At 34.9% G+C, this 22,409-nt stretch overlaps 1 protein-coding gene across 4 annotated transcripts in view; it reads right to left on the bottom strand.

Annotated features, from left to right (window-relative positions):
- LOC126817150 (choline transporter-like protein 1) overlaps positions 1-22,409 on the bottom strand; it is a 427,912-nt gene that overhangs the window by 183,536 nt on the left and 221,967 nt on the right. For 3 of the 4 annotated variants that reach the window (XM_056100629.1, XM_050543993.2, XM_056100630.1), the window contains 2 exons: positions 8,447-8,592; positions 1,665-1,851 (listed from right to left, as the gene is read on the bottom strand). In XM_056100629.1, coding sequence (XP_055956604.1) covers positions 1,665-1,851; positions 8,447-8,592 — 333 coding nt within the window. Of the gene's footprint in view, positions 1-1,664; positions 1,852-8,446; positions 8,593-9,135; positions 9,269-22,409 lie in introns of those variants that run through there. The other variant, XM_050543994.2, reaches the window with a different exon arrangement.

Here is a 22,409-nt window from a genome sequence, read left to right as displayed (position 1 = left end):
GAATCCACCACTGAAGTTGCAGGACCTTCAACATGCTCTTGCTGAGCAGTGGCGACGTCTTCCTCGGGTAGTGTTTACTAATGTTCTGAGATCCATGAGAAGACGTTGTGTGGCAGTACGAGACGCTAGAGGATGCCACAACCGTTACTAAACACTTTATTCCGTTTGTTGTCCAAGTCTGTGAATTTCATTTTGGGGGGTACTGTGACATCACGAACGTTATCAATGTCAAGGACTTTCGGCGAGACGTATTCTTGCTTTCTGTTGATGTCAAGGTCGTCTGTGCACAACATAACACTAAAGTAGTTGCCTTAAACCAAATATTAAAAATCTAGTCCCAAAAATCCCGAGTGTCAAGTTTTTAACTTGGCTGAGTATATAAATGGAATTGATATTGCTGGAATTGGTTGATTCTGCGTCCATTTTATAATGCTTATGTGGAAATGTGTTTAACGGTTTCATTTGTACCGGAAGTGGCATAAGTTCAAGGGTAACGTGGCACCGGTGAATCCCGTCATTACTGCATCGCAGTTCTAGTTCTGTATGTTATATATATGTTATGTATTTCAAATAATTCAGTCAACATAATTATTCATTTCATTGTAAAGAAAGTAAGATTGGATTGTTAACTGTTGTCTGATCCCTTATGCAGTTGATATAGTTGTTGAAGTTATACCTCTTGGGGGAGGCTCTCCAGGTAGGAGGTGTAATGGTTAAGTTGTTTGAGCACATGGTTTTTGAGTACTGACTATGGGACTAATAAAGATGTCAAATATAAACTGAATCGATATTAATTTCTAACAATTACATGCTATAAAAGGGTGCAGCCATTTTGTTGGGTAGTTTGGTTCCGATTTTCACGAAATTTGCACGCAACCGTAATTAAAGTGTAACAGTGATATACTTGAACGGTTTTTACAATCAAATAAAAACTGTGAGTTCTAGAGAGTCTACAAGCTAAAAATGTATATATAGGTGGTTTCGATTCTACGGTTGTACATGACAAGGTGTAGGGGCGCCTTTCCAACCTCATGGAATTTCTCCGGGTCCTCCGGTTTCCTCTCACTGCTAAAGACCCCTACGCGCCAGCAAATTATTGAAATGGAATTGAACCATATATGATATATTAGTCCTGAAATGACCTAGTTTGTGTCGAGTTGACGTTCAATCCCATTTCTCTCTCTCCCCCTATATGCGGCATTATCGAAAGAAACCAATCTGTTTCGGTTATATTATAAACATATATTGTCAGTTTTATCAAAATTGTATAAAAAATGTGACCTCTAGATTGTCTACAACCTTGGTATTATTATGCATACAAGTTCAGTATCGTAGGAAACCACCATCAACTGTGTTTGCATGGTAAAAGATTTAGAAAAGAAATAAAATTTCACTTCAATGCTGAGAAATTTTATTAGCCAGAAAAAGCTTAGAATACGTATCTGACAATCTAGACCCCAAGCAGCTTCCGGTGCATAGGTGGCCCCTGGATGATAGCCAATCAAGTAGTATATGCGATTGCTGTTGGAGGTGTCTGTGTAATTGCTTGTGTGTAGTGCGGTCCCCCTGCACTTACTATTAAATACACAGTATCAAGTTTAAAGGGTTATAGGCTAAATGCACAAATTAAATATATCCTATACTTTAATGAAACATTTATTTACCTGATGTTGATAGATATGCCAGTATAATCACCCAATAAACAAAAAATATCAGCAAAAAAAAGAAGGTCCACAATGGCTGCATTAATAGACAAGGCATAGCAGCAACACAATTACCAGCTTCATGAAATAACGTCACAACTAGAGATATGCGCTTTCTTATAATTAATATCACCAACAATAATATAACCTGTAACATACAAAATATTCCATTAAACAATACTAATTTGTACTAGACTTATTCAACATCTTTTGATCCATATATGTTAAGTTTAATCTGAAACGGACAAAACATGTGGACTCGGTCGCCAAAGTCGCAATTTGCAATAAAAAAAATGAAAGTGGCGATTAAAAATTGATTTTGGCGATAATTTTTGCGATAATCACGCCAAATGTTTGTACACGCACTACTGATCACTCCTCACCTCTGACTGGCTTTCATCCTCAGTGGGACAGGTACCAGTCAACGCTACTGGTTATCGACTGATTGTGGATGGTATCCAATTTTGGTTTTGATATTGTTTAAGAAGTTTGCAGTTTGAAACAAATATAGTCACATTTTTGCATTTAACCCCACTTTAAGGGCGTTCAGTAGTCTATGATACACAATAACTTTTCAACACAAACCTTATGAAGACTTTGTTGCACACTTGTTCCATAACGACCCGACCGTTTGTTGTGTAATAATGGAGATACATGCAGAAAAGAAAACAACTATTTATAGCAAACGAGAACCTAAATCAGTTCACGTTATCCGCAGTTAACAATCATGGCCGCCTCCAGCGGCAGTTTAACACTGCATCATTGATGTCTATCTATATATGACGTCAGAACGATTTCCCTCTAAGACGCGATTATCTATATCTACCATCTATCACAATTGGAAAATGGTTGAATTTCTTTTTTTGATGGTCAAAGACTGCAGTTATTGAATGTATTTAATAAAAATGATTTTGAGAGCGGCGGAGTTGTGCACTGAAGTAAATATTTACTTTTTACTTCTGAATTGTTGTATTTTAAAACTTGTTGTGGACGTATTCAAAGAATTTACAGGAAACCATAAAATCTCAATTTTCGTTTGACGGTAAATAATGTTTTTGGTGTCGAAATGTCGCTTATAACCTCTACTTTCGATCCAAGGAGGGGATTATCGATATCACTTTTTAGCATGTACTAATAGAATTTCCAAGAAAACTAATCGTTTTTGGCGTTTCCACAGCTTATAGCCAACCAGTGGTTGCTATGCAAGATACGCCCACATTTTGCAAGAGATGGATAGAGAACAAGCTAAAACAAAAACATGACTTTTCGTACAATCAGAGGCCATAATCCAGGAACTTAAGGTCTGAAATGGGCGAATATCGAAAGGGACTTAGATCTTTGGGATATAAATATATATTTTAAATTTCATCAAAATTGGACTAAAATTGTGACATCAAGAGAATCCACAACCTTCGTATTACATACTTTTACACAAGTTGCGTAGAAGGAGCGGACATTTTATCAAGCAGTTTCGTTTCTATTTTCCCGAAATTTTAACCCAACCTTCATTATGGTGTAAAGGTGATATATTTTAACGTTTTTTAAAATCAGATAAAAAATGTGAGAGAGAGAAACGGGTTTAACGTCCACTCGACACAAACTAGGTCATTTCGGGACTAATATATGGTTTTTATTTTATTTCAATAATACGCTTGCGCATAGGGGTCTTTAGCAGAGGGAGGAAACCGGAGGACCCGAAGAAAACCCACGAGGTTGGACAGGCGACCCTACTCCTTGTCACGTACAACCGGGGATTCGAAACCACGCCAGTCGACTCAATGACAGACTTTATGATACAGCGCGCGCACGCTAACCATTCAGCCATCCACCCCCCGCCCCAGATAAAAAATGTGACCTCCAAAGAGTAACGATGATAATGATATATTTAAACGATTTTCAAAATCAGATAAAAATGTGACCTCTAAAGTGTCCACAAGCTAAAATCGCGATTTTTTCATACAATCAGGGGCCATCATCCAGGAAGTTACGGTTCGATATGCACAAATATCAAAAGGAACCGAGATCTTTAGGATATAAACATACATTTAAGTTTCATCAAAATCACACTTTAACACTATTAGCTTACAGGGAGATATTACATACATTGATATTATATACTTTAACACTTTTTGCTTACGGGAGCGACCATTTTGTCTGGAAGTTTCGGTCCGATTTTCATGAAATTCGAACTCAAATGTCATTATGGTGTAACAGTGATATATTCGAATGGTTTTTCAAATTGGATAAAAAAAATTGTGACCTTTAGCTAAAGCTAAAACGCGATTTTTCATACAATCAGGGGCCATAAATCCAGGAGAGAAAGAGAAAGAAATGGGGTTTAACGTTAGCATTACCACATCAAAACCTCATTAAGCAGATAATGTGTTTTTCTATGAACATTTTCCTCTTCCTAGATGGCAGCATTTTTGTGACAAAAAGTAACAGACTTACCTATAGGAAAAACACACCCTCGAAATAGGGCATTTTGAGGCTAAAACATGTCTTTTAAAGATCCTAAAATAACCCTGGCAATATCAAGGGCAATGAGTTAAAATATTGCAGTACAGATGAAAAATGAATGATGAGTTCAATTTTATTGTCAAATTACCGCAACATCACATGCCTTCCGTGGAATGCTGACCATCTTGGATTTCCTTTAAAACAGCCATTAAAATGTACTGATATCATTAAGTCAGCATCAAATGACACTACACTGTTATTCAAATTGCTTAATTTTGCACTCAATAAAGTTAGGTTGATCTTGTTCATGACTTCAAAGAAAAATGGTGGCCATTTTGGAATCCAAGATGGCCGACTTGCCAGATTCCGTCACAGTCTGATGTCAATTTTATACACCAATATTGAAATGTGGTCGTATATTGTGGTCGCCCCCGTCCGTCGGCCCGTCGGTCGTCAGCAATTGATTTTCAGCGATTTTCGATAATTACTGCCAGAGTTATGGCCCTTTATCACTTTCAAAAATCTTGTGGATGCGCTAGACACTAAAGTTAATATCCGATTGACTTTAAATTGATACACAGTGTTTAAGGTCATGAGACGAAGAATCCTATTGATTTTCAGCGATTTCCGATAATTTTTGCACAGTTATGGCCCTTGATCACGTTGAAAAATCTTGTGGACGCTCTACAGGCTAAAGTTAATATCCGATTGACTTCAGATTGATACACAGAGTTTAAGGTCTTGAGACGAAGAAGTATATTGATTTTCAATGAATCTTTATGACTTGAACAGCTAAAGTTTCGTATACTAAACGTTAGCATGGGGCAGAACAAATTCTAATGGGTTGTTACTCTAAATTAGATTTTAATGTATTATAAATGTTTCATTAGCGAAAAAAGTAAAAATATGCGACATCTCTTGTTGACTGCCCGGACGATATAGCTGCTGTGGGCGGATGTTTCGTTGCCTGGCAACCTATCTTTTCGGTGCTCAACATATGGGTTGTAATATATCAAATTAATGGTATTGAAGAGTAAATAACAGTTTCCAAATGCCCAATTACCACCTGAGAAAATATAACATGTTAAATTAGGAAGTGTTTATGCTGAACATTTATGTAATAATAATATGCACAATTCGGAGACAGGGTCGTGTTTGATTAAGAATTAATATTAATAATAATATTGCTTGTACAACTTAAATTTAATTGTTTCGCTGTAGGCCTACAATCAAAAATGTGAGACCCCTATTGCCTTCTGCAAGTTCTGCCCATAGCCGTGAGCGACCCTTTAATTAAATTATTTGTGCTTAAAAACAATAACAGAATACTTGTAGAAACGTTGTGCTATATGTGTAGAAACCAGTGATTCTTTTCCATATAAATTGGGTTGAGGTTTTTAATTTTAATAACTTTTTGACTTAACAAACTGTCGACTGTTGTTCATAAAATAATTGTAGCTCTATAACAGATACTACGCACATCGCAAACAAATCATATTTACACAATTAATAATTTTATGTTTTGTCCAGATCAAAGAGATCATATTATTTAATGAGTTACATTTTAATTAAAATGATAATATTGATACATATGTAGCCTACCTGATTATTGAGAAAATGTTTGGTAAATAAGCTTATTTATAGTTTTAAATAGTTTTAATAATATCTATAATCAACTAATTCATGAGACATACAAGTTTGTCTTTCGGTTTCAAGACCACGTTCAGTAAATTAAAATCAAATGTGACCCTCCATAGCATACTGAGTCACAATGAGGAAATTTTGAAAATTGAGTAATTGTTTTATTCACATTCTCCAACTCATTACCTTCAATTTGATGTATAGTTTGTTTGAATTGGGCAAAAATTGCCTGAGCTATGTCCATTAGAAGCTACCCAACTCACAAAAGAAAGTTTTGAGAAAAAGCAAGTCAAAGATTTGGTATGCATTCCTTTCGCAACGAAACATCCACAACACATACGGCATAATATTCACATGATAGTGTTATACTGAAGAACAATCTATACATTAGTCTGCCAGCTAGTGATCAGGAGATTGAGATTGTTGATTGGATAATCATCAAAGCCGCCGCCACAGCTGTACACGTGTTTATTTAACTAATGAATTAAAATCAGATTTTGCGTGTACGATAGGTCTATTATTATTTTTAGGTACCGTGACGTTATCAAAATATGAGTCCCTATAGAAATGTCAATTTCATAGTCAAGAAATGCTAACATTCACTTTCGTGCATTTTGGCTTTGATGTAAATATCAACATTATTCAGAGGATACTCAATGGCAGACTCGAGAATCGTCGGATTTCGGCTCATTGGTCGTTATCATTTTTTCGACCCATGGTGATAAGAGAATATTAAACAATAATATCCAAGATGCATTCCTTACTTTGCATGCCGCATGAAGAAGCGACAGTAAACAGAATTCAGCTATCAATAAAATTCTCTTCGAAAAGAAAATTATTGGCCATTTTGTTTATTTCCATTTAAGGCCTATAGATTATTTTTTTAATAAATGAAGACCACACAAGAAATGATTAATATTCATATGAATATTTCGCTCCGAATCTGATAAATCGGACAAGTTTTCTACAGTCGACAAGGGTTGTCGCATATTTATTCTTTTGTAGGTAATTAGTGGAATTTAATAGACAATTTCATACAGATGACATTATAATTTTCGTCTTTAGAGGGTTCACATGGTTCTAAAAACTAAAACAAGGGCCGTAACTCTGGATGAAATCTACAGAAATTGTTGAAATTCGACAAGCTTTTTTTTCGTTTTACTAATTCAAATAATGCATATCAATTTCATACAAATCGGATGATAACCTTTGTCGTTCAAACGTTCACAAGGTTCAACAAAGTAAAACAAGGGCGATAACTCTAGAAGTAATTGACGGAAATTGCTGACATTCAATAGGCTTTTTTATTTCACTAAATTTGTTCGTTTTTCTAATTTAAACGATACATATAAATTTCATACAGATCAGATAATAACTTTGGCTTGATTCGGTTTGGCCTTCCGATTTAAATGAGTTAAATCCAGGGGGTTTCAAAATCATTCACAATAACGCATAATTTTCCTTTCTTGTGAAATTTTACCTTTATTTTAAGTTAACCTTTCATGTTATCTATCTAACTCCATAACTTCCTACGATGTTATTACTGACTTCCAATCATTTTATATTTAATTCTTCATCCCTGAAGAAGTTAGTATTTGTTGGACAAAATGATGGTTCTTTAATATTGTATTCTATTAATTATTGTACTTGTAAAATTTTACCTTTATTAAAGCCTAACCTTTCATGTTATGTATCTAACTCAATTATTAAAATAAATAAAGACGTTTGAAGTATTTGTAGGTAAAAAATATTTCCTAATTTAGTGTAAATGGGTATTAAAATGAGTAAAAGGCGCCATCCTGCTCGAATCAGTAACGTCTTATGTAAACAATGCAAGTGCCATTGAGCCAATGATTGTCGCTGCGTGATATGACGTCATGTGTTGAAGGCAGTCATATTTTACAGAGATATTAGAAGACTTTCGTAATAACTCCATAACTTCCTATGAAGTCATTACTGACTTCCAGTCATTTTGTATTTAATTCTTCATCCCTGAACAAGTTAGTATTTTTACTGACGAAACGTTGATAAAACGGAAATGTGGGCGTAAAAAAAAACACGATTTTTTTGTACAATCAATGGAAGTATTGGTCCGAAATTCGAACACAACCATAATTATGGTGTATCAGGTGATATATTTGAATAGTTTTTAAAATCAAATATAAATTGCGACCTTTAATAGTAAGTGCAGAAGGCCCGCACTACACGCAAAACAAAACCGACAACATAAACCTACAGAAAAGACAAACTACATAGACGTTGCAAGAAATAAACAACAAGTGAATGGATCCGGGGGCCAGTCGTAAGCGTCCAAGACCCTATTCAGTCCCAGGACTGTGATGATGCAGGCTTCACTCGGAATGAAAAAAACAACCCAAAACAATATTTTCAAGAAAGACGCTAAAACAATATATAAACAAATAACAAAGTGTAGTAAGCAAACATGAGTGAAGCACAACAACGACAACATCCTGTAGTACGAAAGGCAAAAACTCTATTCCAATAGTAAGAGCATAACAAAACTGGCAAGAGAGTCCACAAACAAATGTGAACGGACGTCCAGAAGAATAGGTGCGATGATTTAATACGACCACATAAAAATGTGGCCGTATAAAAAACAAAGAGGAGTAAACTTTACTTACTGTTAAAATTGTTGCTGTGACAGAAAATGCTAAAAATGCTTTCTCACTTTCTATTTCTACATCCAATAATGGAAATTCATAAATTTGATCATGATCAAGTTTACTTTTTACTCCAGCAAATGTCCACCATAAAAATGCTGTCCCAGCTTTAAGAAAAAATAGATATTAAAACAATATTATGATTAATTAGCAATGAACTGACATGAGTACAGTGTTTAGAAAAGCTTTGTCGCACCAAGCCAAACTGAAACCAGTTTCAGAAAAAAAATTGTCATTAAAATGCGCGTCTTTTTAGTAATAAAGCAGAAATATATTTCAGTGGTAGAAAAAATAGTTTTTGCTGGATTTACTCTCTATATCCCCCTGGATAATCAAATTTTGCGCCGACTGCTGGGTATTTATAAATGACGACATTACATTCTTCTTTCTGTACAGTAGATAAAGCCCCATATTTTTATTTCATTAAATGCAACTTATACATATGGTACGCAATACAAAAGACACATAAATTGCATGGTAAAACAGTTTTACTTTTCAAATTTTGATTTAATAAGTACATGTCAGATAAAGCCTGTTGGTCCTTCATTATACTCCTTCTGGTGCAGTTATCTCACTAGCGATAAAAAAACAGCAATTAAACAATACACACAATTGACACTCATTTTTTACCGATCGGTTAATTAACACACCTCTACAGATGTACAAATAACACTACAGACCAAGATTTCTATAAGGTACATGCACAGATTTATGAAACACTATTTAAAGCTAAATCTTGAATCACTGAATCATTGACCTAATTTCAAGCCCAACAGTCCCTCAATGACTGTGTGATATTGAAAGGTTGTGACATATGCATTTCATGTGACCTCGTTACTATCTATAAAAGATAGGTTGCCAGGCAACAAAACATACACCCACGGCAGCTAAGTGGTCCGACAGTCCACAAGAGTTGGGACATATCTATGGTTTTATAGGTAATGGGAGCATTTACAAAACACTAAGAAAAATATGTATAGTGCCAACCCATTAAGTAGTTATCAGAAATAATTAAAATTTAAGACTGTTTATTATAATACTTTCCATTTGTGACATTAAATATGATATATCATAAACTTGATAGACAAGCTTTGTAAATTATCCACAGTAAGCCTATGTTCTCTGTTTTAATGATAAGTTTGTGGTGAAACATGCATCATTGTGATCACCCTCCTCCACTCCCACCCGTACATCACAAAGTTGTCTCTCACTAAATTATTGGCTAGCGTTCAATAACCCTTGGTCAAAGTTTCAAAAACAAAACCATCAAGTACAGGTTTCAATTGAAATAAATCCCCAACAGCTATTATACTTACACCACCAAATAACAATGGGAATCATTTTACATCTTGCAATCTATGGTTTAAAAAATTTAACATCTGATTTCCTACCATTGATATTTCGTCAATGAAAACTATTTTCAGCCCTCCAAGGACTCTCAGGATATCCAATCTACTAGAATCCAGAGGCTTGTATTGCAAGGATTGATTTACTGGTACCATAACGGCCGAATGGATAGCGTTACCTTTAATGTTGTACGCCGCTTTTCCTGGTGGGGCCAGTAGCAACTGTTTTATCATTTGAAAGTCGTCGCCAACTTTACTGTTGAAATACCGTAACAGACTTTGATATAAACTAGTTGTTACAAAGCTTTTATGAACACCAGCACCTCCACAATGTATTGTTAACAAATTTCATTTGTTTTTCATAGACATCTCATATAAAGTTATTTCATCTTCCTTTTATTGTTTTGCGGCCTGCAAGAAGATCTAATCCAAGATAATATTCAAATTTTACAGGTTATTTTCTCGTTTACAAAATCTCAATTTCAATAGTTTCTTCATGTTCATTATCCTTTTCATTTTGCTGTATGATTGGAGCCTGCGCATCCCACAAATCTTCCATTTCCTGGCCTTCAGCAAATATTGCATCATCAACTTCTGAACGGTTATTTCAAATATTTTCCGTTGAATAACAATCACCTTCTTTTTTTCCTTTTTTATCTTTCTGCATAACCTTCAAGAAGGTCTTCATCTCCATCCTGGCAACTGGTATACAATATCAATAATTCTCGATAATATTTTTCAGGATCTTTATCAATATTGAAACTGACATATCTGATCACTGTAGGAATATTTCTTCTCTTCTCGTTTTCCATATTAGCTACATCATCTTCCAAATGGGAGTTGTGCTCATCAGCATTTTCTATTAATGTTTCAATTTCAGTGGTTTTTGAATGCTTAGTGTAGCGTCATAAGGGGCTACATATTCTGCCATAGTTATTTCTTCAAGTTTCTTCGTCATTTCCATCCACGTTTTCTAATTCTTCTTTCGTCGTCCTGGTGGAGAGGTATTGATAAATACAATTTCCCTTGACGATCTTCTCATTGGTAGATGTAATATGCTGTAAACAGCTTCCTGTGAACTCACCTCTACATTGCCTGCAGCCAAAATTTTTAGCGTGAAGCTCCGCTACATATTTCTCCCAAATAAACAAACTATACAGTCTGCGCTAACTCGATGTAGGGCTACATGAAAATTGTGATAATTGTCAAGTAAATGCTACATTTATAATAATTGTGAAGTTGACATAAAATTAAGTATTGTCGAAAATACCCGATGCCTTCATCCTATGCAAAGAATATGCTGTTGGTTAAATTTTGATTTAAAGTAAAATGCAGAAAACATAATGGACAAGGAAACATACAGAATTTCGGAAATCCATTTATGGTAAAAGGAGTTATCTCCCTTTATGGCAAATATCAATAATTATTGATAACAGTAACAGGATTTAACTATAAACAAGGGCCTATATAAATTCAACCTTTTTTTCAGATAGAATTTGAAGCTAAAGGTCTAACAAATATTTAACCTAAAACATAGCATCTACAGATATTTAGTTTTCTTACTAAAATAGATATAGCCAAAACTAAACAATACTGTAATGGGAGTGACAATATTGTAATTAAGAGAAAAAATATCAAATGGAGTATAATGTCTTACTGTTCTGTACCAACCCGTAAAATGAAGATGGGCGTACGTCATACATTATTGTTTGAAGGAGTGGGGGAGGCATTGCACATGTACAACTAGTATGCATGTGTCACCATCAGTAAAGGGCTGGCTCACTTACCGAGCGGCCCAGGGTTTGATCCTAGTCCAGCGTTGTTTCCCCTTGTAAGTGGCTCACGAATCAGGAGATCCAGGGCTTGATCCCTGTGTTTGTTGACCTAGACAGTTCCCTAAACTTTCCAGCATAGTTTCCCCATGTCAGTGGTGCAGGAAGTGGGGGGGGGGGGGGTAGTGGGCAGCGTCCAGTTATTTGGATGGAATATTTATATATATAAGTAATGGTTTAGAGGAAATCGACCATATCACGGTTGAGTTGAGCAGCTCGGTAAAGCACGTCCGTCTCGGTTGAAAGCACCCCATAAGATATTACTAATTGAACCACCATGACTCCTGATTTCTGCACCAACCAGGCTAATGAAGACAGAAGCCGATAGGTACTCTTTAGTTTTTTCTTTAGCTGAGCAGCTGCGATAAGTGGTCAGTCTTGTTTGAAAATTCTAGCTCAATTAGGAGAGTTATTGTGTCTTAAATATGTGTGACAGACAGAAAGACAAATTTGAATAGTCCCCTGCTTTCTTTGAAAGGCGGGGGACAAATATCATTACACTGATATACATGCCACAATGTCAAAACACTGATTCACTGTCAATAACTTCACCGTTTTCTAACACAAGGTTCAGCAAAGTGAAACAAGTGTTGAATCTCTAGACATAATAAACGGAAATTGCTGGAATTCAATATCATCTTTGTGATATAAAACTTAAATTTAAAGTTTCATCAAAATCGGATCAAAGTTGTGACCTTAAGAGGGTCCACACTCCACAACCTTGATACTTTTACACTATTTGCATATGAGAAGCGGCCATTTTGTCTGTCAGTTTCGGTCCGATTTTTACAAAATGCGAACTCAACCATCTACAGGGTGTAACGGTGATGAAACGTTTTTTTAAATCAGATAAAAAAAATTTAAATCTAGAAAGACCATATGCTAAAAACGTGATTTTTCGTACAATCAGGGGCCATAATCCAGGAAGTTACGGTTTGATATTTGCGAATAACTAAAGGAATCGAGATCTTTGGGTTATAAACATACATTTTAAGTGTCATCAAAATCGGATAAAAATTGGGACCGCAAGATAAAAATGTGATTTTATGTACAATCAGGGGCCATAACCCAAAAAATTACAGTCCCATACATGCAGCGGAACTGAGGATTTTTGGAGATAAACCTGTATTTCAAGTTTTGTCAAAATTGGATAAAAATTGTGACCTGCAGAGCACAAACAAATTGTGGAAATCCAAGCTAGCGGACAGGGGCAGCGACAATATATGTCCACATGAAAACAAGGAAGCAAAAACAGAAAAAAGTGCGACTAGTCTTCATGACGGTTGTCTGCTAAGTGACATGATGTAAAAGGCGGTAGATTGCCAAAATGACGTCATCCAAGTCAGATAAAGATAGGTTGCCAGGTAATGAAACATACGCTCACAGCAGCTAAGACATCCGGGCAGTTAAAAACCTAAGTTAAAATGTAATAAAGATAGGTTGCCAGGCAACAAGACATACACCCACAGCAGCTAAATCGTTCGAGCATATTTATTCTTTTGTAGGTAATTGGGGGCATTTACAAGACAATTTCTTAAAGATCAGATTATAATTTTTGTCGTTCACAAGGTTCTAGAACTGAAACAAGGGCATTAACTCTGGCAGTAATTTACAGAAATTGTTGAAATTTGGCAGGCTTTTTCGTTTTACTAATTTAAATAATGCATATAAATTTCATACAGATCGGATGATAACCTTTGTCATTCAAACGTTCACAAGGTTCACAAAGTAAACCAAGAGCCATAGATCTTGAAGTAATTGATGGAAATTGCTGAAATTAAATAGACTATTTCATTTCACAAATCTAAATGATGCATATAAATATACAGTACCATTTGGTACTAATCGCCATGTTGAATTACACAGCATTTAACGTTTTAAATCTTAACTACTTTATGGAATCAACGACAAATCTAAACTTGGGCACTCCAACCATTTTTGTTTTATGGACATTGGTATTTCATAATATTCAACAATAAAAACAATTAGATAAGATAGCTATCCATGTGTGCATTAAGTAATACATGATAATCAATAGTTTGTTAGTAATCAGAGATAGGTATGAGTATCAGTTATTTCACGGTAGTCGACAATAAAGGCACTGTCTATTTCAATTTAGTGAGTAAGTATACTTTTAATAGCAGATTAACAATGGTTAGTAATCATATCTATGAATTTGGCATTTAATTTCACATCTGATATGTCAAAGTTGTTGAACAACATGGAAATTAACCAGGTCTGCAGACAGACTGGTACGAGTTTGATATCAAATGTTTCAATAGTGCTGAAACAGTAATGACAAGCCTATCAAAGGAATTAACGTGGTATGGGTATGGTATCAGATAATTCATTGATTTTCAAATAATAAAGACACTGCCTGTATGCTAAACAAATGTAGAATTTAGATGTCAGATGTTTCATTGTTGCCTAAACATAGATAAATACTATGGTAGATAAGGTAGGTAATAAAATTACATAACAAATGTTTTAATGTGATTTGAGTGTTTCTGTGGGTATGTTATTCGGGAACTGGCATTATGGATTCACTGCAATACTTTTTTATATCCTCCCCGCTAGGGGTGCAGCCTGATATGTCTAAGGGAGTTAAAATTCTCTTGACCTTGCCAAATTCTTCTCCTGGGACAGGATTAAGTCTTACATACACCTTACCATCACTGTTCATACACACTGACAAATGGATTTAGATTTGTATGCCTTTCTTGTAAGACGAAACACATATGATCTATATTTTGTCAAATCTTCATTAATGTAGACATTTCCTGGTAGGTTCTTGTATTGCTTCATGCCACTAAATATCTTTCTACTGTATAGTAATTAAATCTGAGAATTATCTGTCTTGGACCTCTCTCTGGTTTACCAACTCTATGGCAGTTATCTATATCACTGGAAATAACATTAGGGCATACAATCTGCAAAACATCAAGTGACTTCTTTTCAATATCTTCTTTATTTTGTTCTTTATTTATTCTGACACAATTCTTTCTGCTATGCTGTTCCAGCTCATCTGATCTCATCTGTATTTTATTGTTCAGGTAGTTTGTAACTCTAGCTAGCTCTATCTTCAAACATTTCACTTCTTCCTTCAGTGGAGTCACAATTTTTTCGAGGCTGTCATTTACTATCTCACTTATCATATTTCTTCACAAATTTTGAATAGGAGCCTGTCTGAAAGAGTCTGCTACCTTCAAAGCAATTCTACTGTGTCTGCTAACAGGCTTTTATCAATGTCTTTGATTCCCTCTGGGAAGGGTAACAGATCCTCAAAATTGTCTTCTTGTTCAGTAATGCACTCTGAATCAAACAAGCCAACAGTGAGGCTGATGTCCCCCACCTAAATCCCAAAATAGATGACACACATTAATTAATCGCACATTTATTTTTTTCAAAAGTTTTAAGCAATCAAACTGATTATCAACTATACACTAAGTTTCATCACTCTCTATATCCGATAGAATCAACGTTATCTGGTCCAAAAGCATCACTAATGAATGAAATTGCTTAGCTCTGCTTAGTTTTAGCTCAAAATGTTAATCATTGAACTCAGTAATAAACATCTACTCAAGTTTAAACATTCTAATTTCTACCTCAATTAAAGCAGAGTTGTTATGTTCTAAAGTCTTGACCAATCAAATTGCTTACTGTTGCTTAGCTTAAGCCAAAAATTCTCATCATCGAACTTAGTCAAGGTAATGATATAATGAATCTATGCCCAGACTTTCATCACTCTCACCTAATTAACCAAAGTTATTGTGTCCCAAAGCAACAATCAATCAGACTGCTTATCTCTGCTTACTGTAATCATACAATGTTTATCATCGATCTCCATCAAGGCATTGACCTAATGAACACCTACACCAAGTTTGAACATTCTACCTCAATTAGAAGGCGAGTTATTGTGTTCCAAAGTCTCGACCAATCATTATCGAACTTAGTCAAGGTATTAATGTAATGAAACTATACACCAAGTTTCATTACTCTCACTTAAACTAGGAAATTGGTACCGTTTAATCTAGCGTAAATAGCGTTAATTTCTACTCTGTGTCCAATTATTCATAAATATTGTTGAATTTCGGCGAATATTGCTCAATTTGTACTTGAGCTTAAGCCGAAAATTCTCATCATCGAACTTAGTCACGGTAATGATATAATGAATCTATGCCCAGAGTTTCATCACTCTCACCTAATTAACCAAAGTTATTGTGTCCCAAAGCAACAATCAATCAGACTGCTTATCTCTGTTTACTGTAAGCATACAATGTTTATCATCGATCTCCATCAAGGCATTGACCTAATGAACACCTACACCAAGTGTGAACATTCTACCTCAATTAGAAGGCGAGTTATTGTGTTATAAAGTCTCGACCAATCATTATCGAACTTAGTCAAGGTATTAATGTAATGAAACTATACACCAAGTTTCATTACTCTCACTTAAACTAGGAAATTGGTACCGTTTAATCTAGCGTAAATAGCGTTAATTTCTACTCTGTGTCCAATTATTCATAAATATTGTTGAATTTCGGCGAATATTGCTCAATTTGTACTTCTATCGAATTTCAATCTCACTGTTTAATTTTGATTACCAGGCGTCTAATTAACTAGTGTTTAGTTTCTCGACACGTGTTGAATTATAAGCGTCCCGTCTAATTAGCACGACTGTTCAATAATTAGTTGGGCCGTTCAATTTCCCGAGCCGTGATTAAAATCAGTCAAGGTGTCCAATTACGCAAGGTGTTCAATTTTGTTGTCAAACATCTAATTTCACGTGCGATGTTCAGATATTACGACGTGTTTAGTTGTTGGTCATCGTTCAGTTTTGCCGCCGAATGTCTATTTTGCCGCACAATGTTGAAATACTGTAATGAGTGGTAGTTTTAGAACTGACCTGTTGCGATACGGTGAAATACTATTTTTCAGGATTCATACAACGGCAGGTATCTGTAATGCCTGTCATTATCCGGGGATTATTTTTCAAGATCATTAGGTGAAACAGATGTTGGATTTTTAATGGCGACAAGACGGTTCCGAAGCAAAGCTTTCTTGAGATGCACATACCGTTTCGTCAACAATCATAAAACGTGTATTTATATATCCATTTAAAATAGTATTTCCCACACTGACAACACATCAACGAATAATAAATCCCACGCATCTGGTTACGTGTGTACACGTCGACTCCCTACCCTGATTAGACCCTTTTGTTTAAATGTCTTCGCAATTAAGACTAACACCATGGGTATTGCACCAATCATATATTACATAAAATGGGATCTATAGAAAGCATTTTGGGTTGAAGGGTAGTGCGATTATCTGGGGCAATAAACACAGGGCTTGTAGAATTAATACACATGTGTCAGACGCTAACAAAATGTCTATTGTGTAAGACAAAACATGAAAATAAACTAATAATTCTAACTCTTTATTTCTTTTTATTATTATAGAACGACGACCCTTTTTTGCTGAAGATCAAATAAAACCTACTTAATACATTTCATGCTTTTATGTAACGCATAACTTTGCCAAACTTTATTTCAGAGAAAGCCAATTTAAAGATAGGTTGCCAGGCAACGAAACATACGCCCACAGCAGCTATATCGTCCGGGCAGTCAACAAGAGTTGTCGCATATTTTTACTTTTTTCGGTAATGGAACATTTATAATACATTAAAATCTGATTAAGAGTAACAACTCATTAAGTAATTATCAGAAAACCATTAGAATTTGTTTGGTTTTTATAAAGTTCTGCCCCATGCTAACGTTTAGTATACAAAACTTTTAACATCATGGATTTAGCTGTTCAAGTCATAATGATTCATTGAAAATCAATATACTTGTTCGTCTCAAGACCTTAAACACTGTGTATCAATTTAAAGTCAATCGGATATTAACTTTAGCCTCTAGAGCGTCCACAAGATTTTTCAAAGTGATCAAGGGCCATAACTCTGGCAGTAATTATCGGAAATTGCTGAAAATCAATAGGCGTCTTCGTCTCGTGACCTTAAACACTGTGTATATGAATTTAAAGTCAATCGGATATTAACTTTAGCCTCTAGAGCGTCCACAAGATTTTTCAAAGCGATCAACGGCCATAACTCTGACAGTAATTATCGGAAATTGCTGAAAATCAATAGGGTTCTTCGTCTTATGACCTTAAACAATGTGTATAAATTTAAAGTCAATCGGATATTAACTTTAGACTCTAGACCGTCCACAAGATTTTTCAAAGTGATCAAGGGCCATAATTCTGGCAGTAATTATCGTAAATTGCTGAAAATCAATAGGATTCTTCGTCTCATGACCTTAAATACTGTATATGAATTTAAAGTCAATAGGATATTAACTTTGGCCTTTAGAGAGTCCACAAGATTTTTTTGAAGTGATCAAGAGCCATAACTCTGGCAGTAATTATCAGAAATTGCTGAAAATCAATAGGCTGCTTCGTCTCATGACCTTAAACACTGTGTATAAATTTAAAGTCAATCGGATATTAACTTTCGCCTCTAGAGCGTCCACAAGATTTTTTGAAGTGATCAAGGGCCATAACTCTGGCAGTAATTATAGGAAATCGCTGAAAATCAATAGGATTCTTCGTCTCATGACCTTAAACACTGTGTATAGAGCGTCCACAAGATTTTTTGAAGTGATCAAGGGCCATTACTCTGGCAGTAATTATCGGAAATCGCTGAATATCAATAGGCTTCTTTGTCTCATGACCTTAAACACTGCGTATAAATTTAAAGTCAATCAGATATTAACTTTGGCCTCTAGAGCGTCCACAAGATTTTTTGAAGTGATCAAGGACCAGAACTCTGGCAGTAATTATCGGAAATCGCTGAAAATCAATAGGCTTCTTCGTCTCATGACCTTAAACACTGCGTATAAATTTAAAGTCAATCGGATATTAACTTTAGCCTCTAGAGCGTCCACAAGATTTTTTGAAGTGGTCTAGGGCCACGACAATATACGACCACATTTCAATGTGGGCGTATAAAAAGGAATTGTATCATATATTTTAGTTTAATTTTAATCAAGAATGGGGATGTCATAACTAAGTTCATTCGATGTTTTTGTAGCATGTACTATTTTAGATAAGATCGAAAGAGCATTTTAGATTAGGGGTTACAGAACAACAAGTAAGGTGGAATTAAAAAGTCGAATGGAACTGTTCTTCAGACTGAATGGCGACGTCAATCATAAAATTTTACTGACTTCGTGCTGCCATACTTTCTAGGCAGAAATAGCTCTTTGGAATTAATGTCTTCGTTAGAAATTTTGGCATTTACCTGTGACAATAATTCTAGCTTCGTGCAAAAATCGTGAAGCATATAGTTTCAACTTGGAAGATATGTTAGAAAATGGCTAACAAACAATCAGCATTGTTGATTGTAAAACATTCTTGGTTCATTTTCTGCTTGAATGATTGCTAAATACCATGGACACGTATATCAGTCAGATACTTTGCTGTCTTTTTCATTTCGGTACCAAAGAGTCTGGTGGATGCATACTGTCAATCAAAGTTCCATAATGAGAATTGGCAAGTAACTTCAAAAGATACCGATTGACAGAACGTAGACGCCCCTTTAACAACAAACTGTTACCTTGCTGTAGTCGTATTGACAATATGACTTTTATTGTTAATTGGTCAGCAGTAATAATTACAAATTTTGAAAAGAGATGTCGATGTATTTGTGATTTGACATGTAGCTTCAGTCCATTCAATAACCTGTATTTATTACTCATATGGTTTCTCAATTAGCAGAATGTCAAAATAAAGAAAACACAGTTACACTTACAATATGACTAACTAAGAAGTTATTCGTCGTGATTTGGCCGGACCCCCATTCCACTCGTTACATGTAGTACAAATTTGTAACGAGTAATTGTGATTACTGTGTTACGGTAAAACTCCTGTTTTTAGGAATGCAGATATGTGGGATTGTTTAATTTTTTAAAATCGGTACAGACTTGAAAGTTTGTGCATGTAGAGCGTCTTCTGAAGAAACTGATGTTTAGTCATCATATTTGCAGTTGACATATTCTGTCAAAATAATTCCTCACACCGGTGGTAATTATTTCATTGTATTGTGCACAAACATCATTCCTTAAATAGCCCCACGTCCCTTTAACAACTTATAAAGCATGATTTTTCTGTTAGGCAATTTATTCTACACTGTTTGATGTGCTTAAAACTATTGAAGAGGCTCAAATTCATACGATCTGGTTGTTAGATGTGTTTACTCTGTGTGTTGATGGATAAAACAATCAAAATTAATATTCGTGTCTGTGATAATTATTGGAAACGGAAAGTTCTTTTTAAATTAGGATATTAGTGTCTATGGCATGAATACGGTAAGCAGTTTGTATTTGGAATTTACAAGTTGAGCAGGTGTCAGTTAAGGTAATACTTGACTCGTATATAAATTGATTGAAATAAATCAGTTTTACTCATTGGTTGTTTATATTGTTTTATTTACCTAATAATCAACTAGCTTGGCTTGCCATCACGGCAGAGATTAGTTCACTGATGTCTTTGTAATAAAGAACAATAGTATTATTGCTGATTAGCATTATGATTTTAGACAAAATGATAAGTTCACCAATGTTTTTGTAATAAAGTAGACCCGTATTGTTTGTTGATTGACTTTATCCCATGATTTAAAAAAATTGGCAATGGTTAATGTTGAGTCAAAAATAATTCCTTAAAGTGCGCCGGAGACCCTTTTATATAAACAAAGTGGCTACGTGCAGTTTTATTCTTTGATCTTTTATACACAGGACATTTCTGTTATTCAAACTAATCTGCACGTGAATGACTACATAACAAGTTGACAGTTCATCATTGATTTGGGGTTCATGTGGAATAGGCTCTTTGATTGAAATACAGTTATTCTTTTCTAAAATAAAACGAGTGCCTTGGATTTTTGTGTGGATTTGATAGCGGTTATAATTAACTAATATTCTCTTACATCGGAGACTTGTGTTGCGTTCAGTTCATTTTTACGGTAAGTACGAGCTTACGTCTGACTTATTTCTTATTTCTATGTCTTATTTCTATTTGTAAGACCGATAACCAAAATACCTTTATAGTTTGCAATTTAAAAGTCTATCTTTGCCGTAATTCAAGAGTAATTCTTAACTACACTCTTAATACAGTAAATATGCAAAACAATTTGAACACAGCATAAATATCTAAACTTTGTAATACATGTATAGTCTTGTGCATACGTGTCCTTTTAAATGTTCTACACATGACTGGTTGAAAATATAACCACATATATATCGTGCAGAATATGTGAACGCGAGTGTTCTCACTGTGAACTAACGCGTCCGTATTATTAACGAAAATATTCAACATTCATAACATCGTGGCAGTATATCGTTTTGACATCGATTGTTTATGACAAATAAATACCGTTAATTTTGAGTGTAAAATTACACCAAGGCCTATTGTGTCACACGATAGCGACTACTACACCGAGTTATATATTGTGGCAATTTCACCAAAAAAAAAGACATGATAATGGTGTTTCGTCAAACCTTCGCGACGTTTCTACTGATACCTGCCGTCGTATGAATCCTGAAAAATAATATTTTACCGTATCGCAACAGGTCAGTACTAAAACTAACACTTATTACAGTATTTCAACATCGTGCGGCAAAATAGACATTCGACGGCAAAACTGAACGATGACCCACAACTAAACACATCGTAATATCTGAACATCGTACATGGAATTAGACGTTTGACAACAAAATTGAACACCTTGCGTAATTGGACACCTTGACTGATTTTAATCACGTCTCGGGACGGTCCAACTAATTATTGAACAGTGGTGCTAATTAGACGGGACGATTATAATTCAACACGTGTCGAGAAACTAAACACTAGTTAATTAGACGCCTGGAAATCAAAATTAAACAGTGAGATTGAAATTCGATAGAAGTACAAATTGAGCAATATTCGCCGAAATTCAACAATATTTATGAATAATTAGACACAGAGTAAAGATTAACGCTATATACGCTAGATTAAACGGTACCGATTTCCTAGTGAATTAATTAGAACTAAAGTTATCATGTCCCAAATCATCAACCAATCAAATTGCTTACCCTAAGCAGAAAATGCTCATCTTTGAACTCCATCAAGGCATTGACCTAATAAACACCTACATCCAGGTTTGAACATTCTAGCTCAATTAGAAGGAGCAGTATTGTGAACCAAAAAGTGTGACAGACAGACGGACGGACAGACAGACAGAAGGGATGGACGAACCCATTTTAATAGTCCCCTGCTTGTCATCTGGGGTTACTCAAGGGTTGGCGCAATTTTTAATATTTGTAAACTGCTTTTTTTAATAACTTTAATTCACTTTTAGTTGGTTTACCTTAAAAGCTTATTGAATTGATAAATTACAAAAAGTAAAGAATACTGGAGCTAGACTTGTTACTTTAACTAAGAAATGCGACTCCTGTTTTGTATAATTTACACTGGTTACCTGTTAAATATTGAACTGATTTTAAGATTTTATTACTTACTTTTAAATGTTTAAATAATTAAGCCCCTGTTTACCTCACAGAACTTTTAGAATTTTATACACCTGGTCAAACTACTTTTGAAGCCCAAAACTGGTTAACTAGTGTTTTATGGTCAACGCTCTTTTAGCTTTAAAGCCCCTGTTTTATGAAATAATCTCTATATTCTTTTAAACAAACAACTTAAAACACA

The sequence above is a fragment of the Patella vulgata genome, chromosome 4, assembly GCF_932274485.2.
Source record: "Patella vulgata chromosome 4, xgPatVulg1.2, whole genome shotgun sequence".
Classification (NCBI taxonomy): domain Eukaryota; kingdom Metazoa; phylum Mollusca; class Gastropoda; family Patellidae; genus Patella; species Patella vulgata.
This window is presented reverse-complemented; position numbering and strand designations above follow the sequence as displayed.